The 12,833-nt window shown below is 46.0% G+C and overlaps 1 protein-coding gene across 1 annotated transcript in view; it reads left to right on the top strand.

Moving 5' to 3' along the window:
• Window positions 1-1,396: 1,396 nt before the first annotated feature.
• Window positions 1,397-12,833, top strand: part of LOC123511013 (roundabout homolog 2-like) — a 262,891-nt gene continuing 251,454 nt past the window's right edge. Inside the window, exon 1 of the mRNA XM_045266642.1 lies at window positions 1,397-1,897. Coding sequence (XP_045122577.1) covers window positions 1,780-1,897 — 118 coding nt within the window. The 5' untranslated portion in view covers window positions 1,397-1,779. The remainder of the gene's footprint in view (window positions 1,898-12,833) is intronic.

The following is a 12,833-nucleotide window of genomic DNA, read 5'->3' as shown; positions in this document are numbered from 1 at the left end:
TGTTAGAGAGAAAACCATCTGGATTGTGCGTGATTAGCGTGGAGGCGAGTGGCGGAGGGGAAATGCGCAGCGGTGACATGGTGAAGGGTGTGGCAGACGGGAAAAAATGTGGGAGCCTGGATGTGGATAAGTGTTGGGTGGTGGAGGAGGGCATGTGTCTTGGTGATGAGTGAGGCGAGGGGAGGGGCAGGGCAGGTGGAGGTGAGGGTGTGGGAACGGTGCATCATACTTGGCCTTGAGCGGGTCGCCTTGCAACACCTCCGCTGCCTTCATGTGGACACCGCGGGGGCATTTCCTGAGCTTTGCCTGAAAAGTCGAGGTCCTTTTGAGCTTCACGGGGTCTGAAGGTTGTGGGGGCGGGTGGCTGCTGCCGTGAGGGTGCTTACTCACTTCCTGTTTATCCTCTGCGCCCTGTGCCGCCTGCCTCTCCTGTCGGGCATACTTGTGGCTGAAAATGAAGTCGTCCGCTTCCCTGGGTGGGGGGCGGTGAGGGTCTTATCCCCGGGAGTCCAGGGCGGTCTCGAGGAAGGAGGCGCCGTGCTGGGGTTTCATTAGCGAGGCCGAGGAGGCGAGGGTCGTCTGGCGGCGACAAAGAGTGTGGCCGATATGGGCGTGCGGGACAATCTGGTGGGTGAGGCTGTTGCCTCTCACAGCATCGCTCGGAAACACAAGCATCCCTCGTCGCCAAGGTAAATAAAGGATAAAGAGGGGCCGGTTCCTGTGTCGCAGGAGGTTCTCCGCGGGGCGCTGCCAAGTTTATGTTTCACGCGACGAATTTCCGAGCGACTTACGGGACCCTCCTCGTGCCGACACGGCGCGATCATGGTGTTTTACGCCGTGTTATATTCCCGCCTCATGATAACACGTGGAATGCTGCACAAAGTTGCCGCCCGACCAGAGCTGCGAGCCGCCCCGGGGGAGGCCCCGCCAGGACAGGCCGCGCTGAGTTGCTGCATCGCCAATAACACAGGAAAAGTTAATCTTCCTCATCGACGGCGTGTGGCCCGGCGCGGGGCGGGATGGCGGGGCGGGACGGTGACCCGCCCCACCGCTGGCCGTAGGGGGAGGCTGTGAGGAGGTGGTGTCTCCTAGGTAAGGAGTGAGGCAAAAGTTCTCACCTCGCGGCCGCGGCGGGCACATGTCGGGCACTTCAGACAGTGAGAACTCCTGTGGCAGAAGGTCTCCCTTTGGGGGGGGAGCGGTTGCGGTGGGGAGGCTTGGCCTGGCTGCGCCCTGGGCCTGCTTGTTCGCCAGGCGAAAAGTGCCAAGCCTGCTGGTGTCCCCGGTCCTCATTCATGACTTCTAGCAAGTAGAGCACATAATGTTGGCAGGAGTTCTCGTCCGCCCTCCGGCAAGCGCTGGCAACCTCACCTCGTGGCCGAGCGGGGCTGATTCAAGCAAGTGAGAGGCTCGGCGGCGGGCCAGTCTGTGGTGAGTCACAGTGCGGTGGGCTACGCGTCGCTCCGGAGAGGGTCGTTACTTCACTGTTCGTGTCAGGACGACACAGCGCCAGGGCGTGTGGCGGTGCTGGTGACCTGCTGAAGCTGGCGTCGTGTGTTGCGCGATGAGGAAATCAGTATTGAGAGGCGCGGCAGCCCAGCTCGCGTCCTGAGAAAAGTTTGTTGGTCGCAACTTTAGTGAAGTGAGTCAGTCGCTTGGTGACGAGTGGGAATTGGTAGTCGTGAGTGGTCTTGTGAGTCTCGCACCCTCTCGGCCTGGACGGAGGAGCTCATCAGTCGAGGCCGCCGATATGGTGAACTAGGAGTGTCAGTGAGCCCCATGAGGCCCGTCGCCGACACCAGCATGGGCCGAGTGCTCGTGGGCGTTGCGGGAGGAGGCCGCCCCTTGCCCGTCCTGCTGGCCGCCCTGCTGGCCTTTTTCGTCGCTCCCTGTGCAGGTCTGTGCTTGTGTTGCTTGTGGGAAGTTGTCACCGCGATGCGTGACGGTGACACCAACTTTTAGGGAAAATTGCATTTTTGTATTACATTGCAAACATTACGTAATACACATTGGTGATGTCATTATCTCTCTCTCTCTCTCTCTCTCTCTCTCTCTCTCTCTCTGTGTGTCCAGACAGCGACACAGGCCCCATGACTCAGGCCTCACAGCTCACTCACACACCCAGCCAGTCTCCACATTCCTCCCTCGGTAACACGGGACGCACCTGACAGCGCCCGCCGCTGCCTCGTCCCCGTAACACGACCCACGAATGCCTTAATCGATTCCGCACCTATTCGTTCCTCCCCACCAGAAGAGGCTGAGGGAAAATCAAATCTTGCTCCTCGTGGCGAAAAGTGGATTTAATTTGGTGTCTCCCCCTGGGCTCCCCTGGGGGTCTAATTCTCACCCGTGAATATTCTGGTGTTTTTTACCCCAAGGGGACGCGCTAACCGGGAGGGCGTGAATTGTGTTAGCTCCGGGAGAAGTGATGGGACAGCCGACTTGTAAACACTGCACGGGTCCTTTGCCTCCACGTCACGACTCTCCAAAGTGTTTCCTGGTGTTTCCTGCGTTCCCTTCGCCAGGAGTACAGAGGAGGTTGTCAATCGAGTAACCTCCTACAGTACACCGCCAATGTAGATGTATATTCTAAAATGTAGCTTTTGCAATGACATCTCATTCGATCTCATGTTCTCTGATCTCGGGACAATTACAAACTCTGGTAGAATCTTAGCGGTTCAGACGCCACAAGATTGAGGAAGTATTCTTAACCTATTCAGTACCACAACGCGTGTTCATATTTATTCTGCTTGCTAGTTGACGATCTCATACAGCTTCAGAAACTTATGTCGTGATTGAAATAGTGAAGACTCTGGATCGTTAATCTTCTGACCTTCATAGACAGTTCATAATGTAAATAAAATCGTCTAATCGTAACCAAAAACTCATGGAAAAAAGTGTTCCAGTACTGAAGGGGTTAAGAGAACGAGAGACTTCTGATTATGAGTCTAGCTAAGGGCGGGGACTAAAGCCAGATCGTGAGAAAATGTTTAGAATGTTTAAAGGAAATGTAAAAAAAGAAAAAGACGTTGATTTTAACTTTACAGGCTTGAGAGAAATAGAAAAAAGAGTTATGATTATGAAAGTACTGCGCCAAGGGATGGAGACCAGAGCCAGACCGTGAGAAAATATTTAGGATGGAAAAAAAGTAAGAAAAAAAGAACCGAGACTTTAACTTACAGGTTTGAGAGCAAGAAAAAAAAATAAAGAAAGACTTGACAAAGGAAAAAAAGACGGAGAGGAAAAAAAAAATATCACAAAGAGAGAGACAGAGAGAGAACAAAAAAATACACATATCTTTGAAGTTTTATAGAGGGAGAAAAAGGAGTGTATGTTTGTTTGTGTGTGATAATACCTATGAAATTAACGTGCGTCTCTGTCCAGGTATGTCACCTTTAACTGGTGTAGGAGACGAAGTAGTGAGCGTAGCGAGAGGCAGGAGGAGGAAATACTGATGTGGAATGTTGTTGTATTCATGTGTGTGTGATACCAGAGTGTGCTGGATGGGTGGACTCTCGCCTCGCCGCCCTCGCCTGCAGGAGTAAGACGTTTGAGTGCTTGAAGTTAAGAGGCTGTGTGTGTGTGTGTGTGTGTGTGTGTTGGAGCGTACGATTTTGCTCTTCTGTCGGTTTTGTTTTGCGTTTTTCTCTCTGTGTGTGTGTGTGTGTGTGTGTGTGTGTGTGTGTGTGTGTGTGTTTTGAACTTGCAGAATTTTGCTTTCCTCACTCTTTTCACTGTGTGTGTGTGTGTTCGAACGAGTGAGTGAAGGCTTTGGTTTGTATATTTTTCCTATGTGTGTGTGTGTGTGTGTGTGTGTGTGTGTGTGTGTGTGTGTGTGTGTGTGTGTGTATGCAGTGGTCATTTACGGACGTGAGTTGTTAGTTTCCCTTGAGTCCGTTCATTAATAATTCCTTCATGTGTACAGACTGGGCAGGGGTCGGCAGGAGAGCAGAGGAAAGGGCGGCAGGGTAAGAGGGAGAAGGTGGAGAACGGAAAAGTTGACGAGTATGGATGAATGGTGGAGGAAATAAGGGTGGGTGGACTGTGGATGGGTGTGGCCGGTGGAGAGATGGCGCTTGGGAAATGACAAGTGAGTGTGGATGCGTGGGTGGAGCAGCGAGAGGAAATAGTGAGGTGGAGGACTGCTGACGACACTGGAGGGAGCGATAGGAGGAAAGAAAAGAGGAAGACAAGGAAGACAAGTAAAGAGCGGCGGGGAAGACACACAAACAACTTCTAATCGTTGTAATAAAATCATAAAATAGACACCACATCCGTAAAACAAACTCCAATGACTGTTTTTGGACGCCGCTTGAAACCAAACTGCATCCAACTGACAGGACTGAATAACTGGATGACCGGATGACTGGATGAGTTTCTTGCACCACCACCACTACCACCACCATTCAGTCGCGCAATATCCCTGAGGCCGTTGCTCTAAGCTCATCGTTCAGGCGGAGATCCAGTTCGACATATATTAAGCTCTATAAACATGAGTCGCTATTCCGCCCGCCCCCCTCGGCTTCCATGCTCCCCTTGTCAAGTTTTGGGTCGAGTGTTTCCAGACCTTCCAGCGCAGTGCTCCCAGCGGCCAATCAGGTGGACGTCGCATCTAGGACACTGGTGTTTATTTAGACTAATAGTTGTTTACGTGGTGATACCGTTGTGATGATGAGCCGCCGTGATGTATGTATGATAGAAGGATTATTAGAGAGAATGAGAGAGAGAGAGTGAGGGAGAGGGACGTGGGCTGTTTGTGTGTGTATGTGTGTGACTGTGAAAAGGTTTGCAGCACCATCATTCTCTCGTGTTTGAAGGGACACATATATTATTGGTGCTGTTGATAAAGGGGGAGCATTTAGTGTTTTGTTATTACCATAGGCGAAAGGTGAGTGTTATTCTGCGTGCGACTTTTGCTATAGCGCTTTTCTTCACTTTCTTGTTTCCTGAGCTTTTTTATGCAAGATGGGAAGCTGGCCAACGGCAATAAAAAATTAAGTCAAAGGCCCACTTGATTGCCAGTTCCCTTAAAGTAAAGTTACCCAAAAGTATAAGACAAATGTCTGGAAACGACTGTTCCTGCTGAAAAGTCAATAATTTCTCTTTTCTTTTGTAAATATTATCACCACATCGGAAGACTTAACCCTTTCAGTACCATGATGTGTTTCCATATTCATTCTACTTACTATTCGGTGATTTTTTACAGCTTCAGAAACTTACGTGTGGATTAAAATAGTGAAAACTGTGACCATTAATCTTCTGACCTCCATAGACCCTTCTTAATGCAAGTAAAATCGTCTAATCACACCCAAACTCAAGGTAAATAAGCATCCCAGTTAAGATAAAAGGAAAACGTCAGAATAAAAGCAAGTATTGAATGTTACTGGACGCCTGACCATGACTGTATAGTATGGAGATTGACAAAGAAAGGAGAGAAGCGAGACTGTTGAATAAGACCTGTGAGTGTGTGTATACCTGTGTCCATATTACTCCATTTCTCCCTGTGACTGTATGACTGTTGATAGGTAATTAGAAAGTGAGGTGAGTGTTGTGTTGTTGTGTTGTGTCTTTACCTGCTCCACTCGCAAAGGAAAAAAAAAGAAACAGGTGTCCATGTTTACAGATTACGAATAATGGCAGATAATAAGAATGTGAAGCGAAGCAGTTAGAATTAATGTCACCGATCAGCTGATTTTGTTTTCACCGCGAGAGGGAAGAGCACAGCGGGGCAACAAAGAGACAGAGGGATGAATTTAAGGTTACGGTGCACATTGAAACTATAATAAAGATGTGAAATTGAATTGTTGAAAGTAATGCATCTGGTCAGCTCCCCATCACTCGCTCCGTAAATTGTGTTAGGAAAAAAGAATCACAGCAACACAAGAACAAAGAACCAGAGAGAGAGAGAGAGAGAGAGAGAGAGAGAGAGAGAGAGAGAGAGAGAGAGAGAGTACAGAAAACAAAACTGCACTTCCATCCCGTACTGTACCGGTGACAAAGGACACTCCTGAAAATCACCACGCCGCTGTGTCCACCAGGCCTGAAGGACGGAAATAGTTCACGCCACTAGCTCCCCTGAACAGTTTACGCGCCGCCCGACGTGCTGAAACATTTTGCCTCGTCACTCCTGAAATGGTTAGCCTGGATGGTGCACGGCCGCCTGTCGAGCCCCCCACCGGTATCCACTCCCCTTGCACACTCTCCTTCCTCGCCCTTCTGCAGGAGTTCCCTTTCATTACCTTCTGTGGTATAAGAGTGTTATTGTTCCTACAGTAGTTAGTGGTTGCTTTCCTCATTTTTTTTTTCAGTAATATCTCTTCTCTTCGTTTTGTATGTACCCTCTCTCTCTCTCTCTCTCTCTCTCTCTCTCTCTCTCTCTCTCTCTAGTAGTGACCTTTCCCTCTTCCTTATAACATTTTTTTATTAATATCTCTTCTCTTCCTTTTGTAGATTAGTATTCACCCTTCCTCTCCTTTCTCTTCTACATTACTGCCTTTTCCCTCCTTTCTTTCCCTCTTCTTCCCTTCCTCTCCTTCAGTCACCAATAACTCCCTTCTTCAGTAGCATCCGTCCTCTCTACAGTAACCCTATTTATTATCTCCCTTCTTCAGTATCTTTTCTCTCTAGTGAACCAGAGCTCCCTTCTACAGTAGTGTCCCGCCTCCCTTCTTCGGTAACGCTTCCTCCCTTCCCTCCTCGTCTCACTGCGTCTGTGTGTGAAGGGAGCCTGTCAAGGGGCGACTCAGTGACGGAGAGCGCCCTTGTTCCGACCCCTGATTCCTTCCAGTATCCCAGGGAGTTTAGGGAATAACTTAGAGAGAGAGAGAGAGAGAGAGAGAGAGAGAGAGAGAGAGAGAGAGAGAATGGTTGACTGATATGAAATCCAGCAACAACAGGGTCATATGAGAGAGAGAGAGAGAGAGAGAGAGAGAGAGAGAGAGAGAGAGAGAGAGAGAGAGAGAGAGTCTTTCAGTAGCGCTCCATGAATAAGGAATAAATTGTTTTTGGACAATGATATTAGAGGGAGCACTGAGGGGACGACGCCGAGGGACCCAATGAGAGAGAGAGAGAGAGAGAGAGAGAGTTATATTAAAAAGACTAAATGATATGTATAAAAAATGTGTTCAAAATTTCCGTTTATGGACAAAAAGCAATTAAAAAGTAGATTTTTTTCGTTTTAAAGTGAAAATAGATTTGTGTTGATGTGTTTTTTATCATTTTTGTAAAAATTTGGACACTCATCGTTCAGTTCCCTTTTCTTAATAATATACAGGGTGGTGCTCTCTCTCTCTCTCTCTCTCTCTCTCTGACCCTTCTTATTAATTGATTTGAAGTGAACGTTTGGGCCACGGCTGGGAGACCTCTGTGTGTGTGTGTGTGTGTGTGTGTGTGTGTGTGTGCGTGAGTGTAGGTGTTGTAGACATTACGCCCAAGTTAGTCTTTATTTGCCTTCACTTTCCGAGTTTGTAAATGACGTAGTGCTAAGTGAAGTGTTCTCCTCTTCTTCCCAGTTTCTCCTCCTCCTCCTCTTCCTCCTCCTCTTCCTCCTCCTCCTTCTCCTATTTTACTGTTACATTTCTCGTATTCTCATCTTCTTCTAGTCAATCCTTTCTTACTCTTCTTATTCTGTTCTCTGCGTTCTTTCTGTTCTTCCTCTTCCTTCTCCTTTTCCTTCTCATTCTCCTCTTTGTCTCTCTTTTTGTTTTACTGTTATATTTATCTTTTTTTTTCATTGCCCTTATTTGATTTCTTTATTTTTCACTTCTTCCTATTCCTCTCCTTCATTTGTTTCTCTTTTGTGTTTCTACTTTCATTATTAATTTCACTTCTGGACTACAATATTACATTCTTACTGTTCTCTCTTCCTCCTCCTCCTCCTCTTCGTCCTCCTCGTCCTCCTCCTCCTCCTCCTCCGCCTGCCCAAAACGGCCCGGCGCCTCATTCCTCGCTAGTGGCGGTGAAATCATAAAACAGGTTTACACACACACACACACACACACACACACACACACACACACACTAGACAGCCGCTCAGCCCTCGCCAGTCCTGAGCTGGTCACATCCTTATGGCCTTCCCAGCTTTCTGTATTTATGTATTTTGAAGATTCTCCCTTCTTAAACCCCACACACATACATACACACATACACATACATACACACGTACACGTCTATACACACACACACACACACGCACGTAAACTCAAGAGACGAGACGCTACATCACACCGTCTAATTTTTATGGTTCGTTCTTGTCGTTGTTGTTGTTGTTGTTGTTGTTGATGTTACCGCGGAAGCTTTGATATGTGCCGAGGAGAGAGAGAGAGAGAGAGAGAGAGAGAGAGAGAGAGAGAGAGAGAGAGCGTACCGTTCCCCAAATATCGTTCTAGGAAGGTTGGTTCTCTTGACAAAAAGTTATCATGTCTTGTGTTAACAGGAGCGAGAGAGAGAGAGAGAGAGAGAGAGAGAGAGAGAGAGAGAGAGAGAGAGAGAGAGAGAGAGAGAGATAAGGCACCGTGTCCTATGAAAGATGCTGATCAAACACTTTAATGAGAGAGATTAAGTGCAAAAAAATGTGTAAAAAAGATAAGAAAGAAGGAAAGTCAATAAAAACAAGAATACCACGAGGAGTGCGCTAACGAGTCCGCCGCGGCGAGACACAGGTGACGATAAGATACCTACACCCTTTAACCTTTTTGCTCACAACTCACCTGGCGGACCTTAGAAAAAAAAAGACTCTAACAAGACGAAAAAATGAAAAAAAAAGTAGAAGGGCGTTAAAGAAGAGACACTTAAACACGAAGGGCGCTAGACACCACAATTTTCGACCTTCCCTCCGTCAGCATCGCCGTCAGAAGTTAGCGTGGGAGTGATTTAGTGACATTTTGCTGGGAAAGTTATTTTTTTTTCACGTCGAGGAAGAAGTTAGGTGAAGTTTGCGCCATTGAGGGAAGGCGGAGGTCGAGGGTGACATTCGAGAGCAACACTGACCTGAAGGAGGAGGAACTTGTGTGAAGGAGGAGTCGAGTGGGGAAGATGTACGTGTCCTTAGGGGATTGGCAGCAACAGGTTCTCTTCCTTAGTTGTTAGTGAGGATGACCGCTTGCTTCCTTGCCTTGCCTTTCCTTACCTTCCTTTCATTTCCTCTTTCATTCGTCAACTTCCTCGGATGTTCTAATCTTCCTCTTCTTTATTTCTTTTCATTCATTGTCTTGTTTATCTTTCCTGATTCTTTTCTGTGTTATCTCTCTCCTCCTTCTCGATATTTCCTTTTTTTTGTCCTTTTCTCTTTTTTCTCTTTCTCCTCGTCCTTTTGTCTCCTCTTCTTTTGCTTTTATCTCTGCTTCTCTTCTTCTTATTGATTTATAAGATCCTTTTTTCTTCCCCTGCTTCTCTCTTCCTTTATCTTCTATCTCTCCCCTTCTTCTTTTCTGTGCACTGTTCTTTTATTAGATTATCTTCCTCTTCTCTTAATCATCTTTTTCTTCCTCTTCTGCTGTCCTCACGCTGACCTGCCGCGCCTCTGCTTCCTCCCTGCTGCTCCTCCTCCTCACCTCCTTTGTCTTCCTGCTGACTAGAAATCTTTCCTCCCCGCTGGCTTCCCTTCCTTCCACCTTCCATTTACTGTCCCTCTGGCGACTCTCCTCCTCTCCTTCCTCTTCCTAATGTCTCTTCAGCTGTTCCTCCACCTATTTTCTCTCCCTTGCCACCGTCCTCCTCCTCCTCCTCCTCCTCCTCCTCCTCCTCCTCCTCCTCCTCCTCCTCCTCCTCCTCCTCCTCCTCCTCCTCCTCCTCCTCCTCCTCCTTTCCTGGTCCCAGTTGCCTCAGTCTCAACTCATTCCTAACATTCTTCTTCTTCCTTTATTTGTGTTTCATCTTGCTTCCTCGGCGCCATATGTCCTCCGTGTTGTGGCTCCAGGTTACCAGTTAAACAATCAATCTTTCTCCTCCCACCTCGTTGTGTCTCGTGGGTCAGCTGGCGCCAGGATCACCAGCACCGTATGTTTACTTGGTTACCTCACCTGAGTTTACATTTCCCACACGTCTTGTATTGAAACAAATTAGAAGTTGCAGGTAACTTATACAAACGTATCTGGCTCCGTTTGTTCTTCATTTAAATGTTTCTATAGTAGTGAAAAATTTGATGTTTTTATGGCCAAGGGCAACAAAAAAAAAAAAAAAAATGCCCACTTACTTGCCAGCCCCCTTGGAGGTCAGATGGAGTTTACAAAGAAAAGATTATAATACAGGTAAATAAACAAGTATTTCAACACCGTTTCCCGAAGGTGAATAGGATTGATTCTCTCTCTCTCTCTCTCTCTCTCTCTCTCTCTCTCTCTCTCTCTCTCTCTCTCTCTCTCGGACCATATGCAATGTAAGGAATCTTTATAAGCATCTCAAAGGAAATTATGGGCGAAAAATAATAGATTTTGCCATTTTTCTCAGTTTGAAGACTGAATGTGGCTGTAGAACAAGTAAAGGTGTCTTAGAATGACTGGTAATTAGGGAAAGATGTACCAGGTGACAGTCAAGAGTTAAGCCATTGTAACATTCAAAAATATCTTCAAAATGCTTATAAAAGAAAGACTGAGAAATACAAGTGAACCACAGACAGGTATCCTTGAGTTAATTAATTAAACTTACAGGTACATTACATAAAGGTATCTTAATTCAATGTACCTTTTCAAAATATCCCAAAAACTTGTGGAAGTCTCAGCGCCGGGGAAGGGAAGAGGAAGAATTTTGGGCCTGAAATTCCTGGATTCTTCCCATATGGAGTTCTTTTGGAAGCTGTAGGACCGAGTAAATTGAAGTTAAAAAGTTTTCATCTCTCAACTTCCTTCAAAAAGAATTAAAGGACTATGTATCCGAGGGTTCGTTCCTTTGTGTCGCCTCCCATCGAAGCCCTTTGTGGTTCAGTGAGGCTTCGATTATTGGGTTTTCGGAGTCTGTAAATTTGTGTGTGTTTTATTGACACGCGGAATTTGGCGAGTGAGGACTTAGATTGTGGGGAGAGTCTGCTTGTTTGAACTGTTAATTGTTATGGAGCGGGGCAGGGAGCGAGAGAGAGAGAGAGAGAGAGAGAGAGAGAGAGGTGAGGTGAGGTGAGGGGGAAAACAGGGAATTGGAACAAGGGAGTGGAAGAAAAGAGCATTATTTGTTACTTTGTTCTTTTCCGTGTCCGTTTCCTGAAGGTGAATAGGATTGATTCTCTCTCTCTCTCTCTCTCTCTCTCTCTCTCTCTCTCTCTCTCTCTCTCTCTCTCTACTTAGTTACCGTGCCTTAATCTTTACTCTTTCTTACCTTCTGAAAAAAATAAAAGAGAATACAGACAGGTAAGCAAAATATCCCCTACCTTCTCTCTCTCTCTCTCTCTCTCTCTCTCTCTCTCTCTCTCTCTCTCATGTAGTCAACTTGTTGCGGCAATACTATAAAAACCCACGGCGGCGTCCCCAGTACACAGCGGGGGCCTCCTGACGGGGACACGCTGGGCTCGTCTTCCTTCCGCTGCCTCTCCTTCTGTAATTAGTGATTCAGGTATTGATCAGGTGAGAGTTGCGTGGACGACTCTACTTAAGGTGTCGCTGGCCAGGTGGGTCTCAACACAGATTTTTTTTCGTTTTCTATTTTCCTTTCTTTTTTTCGCGCTGGTGGATTGTTCATGTGTGTGTGTGTGTGTGTGTGTGTGTGTGTGTGTGTGTGTTTAGTTTAGTTTAGTTTTGTCTTTTTATTTAGTTTTCTTGTTGTTGTTATTGATTTTTTATGACGTATTCATTATTTATATATTCATTTGTCTATTCATTTATTTATCGTTGGAATAAACATATTTTTCTGGCATTTTTAGTATTGTTATCGAATTTTCTTTCACGAACCACTTTTTCTTCTATTTTTTTTTTAAATCAGCGAACGATATTTCCCTATTGTAATTCAAGCATGTTCTTTTTTTTTCAATAGTCTTCATATTTTTACCACCAGTTTATTATCATATATTTTTATAGCATTCTCAAGTTGTTATTCAGTGCTTTACAAACCAATGTCCGATCAGAGGATATTTTTCGCATTGTTATTAAGGCATTTATTATTTTTTTCCCCTGATATTCTTTTGTAATTTAATCCTGGAAAGATTACCGTGGGGAGTTTTAATGGAAGCATGAGAAGATTAGAGACGGTATTAATTTTGCTCTTCCTTTTCCTGAATATCTGCATCGAGCTTCATTTTATTGCATTTGTTATCCTCTGATTCGTAATTGCTGTATTCACTCGTGTCTCATTCATTCTCTCTCTCTCTCTCTCTCTCTCTCTCTCTCTCTCTCTCTCTCTCTCTCTCTCTCTCTCTCTCTCTCTCTCTCTACAAGTTATTTTTGTTTTGTTTTCTCACTTTTGTTTTCATGCTTGTGTATATAATTTATTTTGCTTGTTTGTCTTCTTCACTTCAATGTCCTCCTTCTTCTCCTCCTCCTCCTCCTCCTCCTTCTCCTTCTCCTTCTCCTCCTTTTGCTATTTCTCTTTCTCTTCCTCATTCACTCATTCCTCTCTTTTTTCAGCCTAACACTCAGATATATGCCAGTTTATCATCATCATCATCATCATCATCATCATCATCATCATCATCATCATCATCATCATCATCATCATCACTATCATCATCATTATCATCATCTCCATTTCTTTTCCGCCTGATTCACTTCCTCACAAGACTGTCGCTCACACTCCTCCTCCTCCTCCTCCCTCCTCCTCCTCCTCTTCCTCCTCTTATTTCTCCTCCTTCTCCTCCTATCCAATACACACCCACACCTCAACTTAATTTCCCTCGCTGTTCTCCTCCTCCTCCTCCT

This window comes from Portunus trituberculatus, chromosome 30 (genome assembly GCF_017591435.1).
Source record: "Portunus trituberculatus isolate SZX2019 chromosome 30, ASM1759143v1, whole genome shotgun sequence".
Taxonomy (NCBI): domain Eukaryota; kingdom Metazoa; phylum Arthropoda; class Malacostraca; order Decapoda; family Portunidae; genus Portunus; species Portunus trituberculatus.
This window is presented reverse-complemented; position numbering and strand designations above follow the sequence as displayed.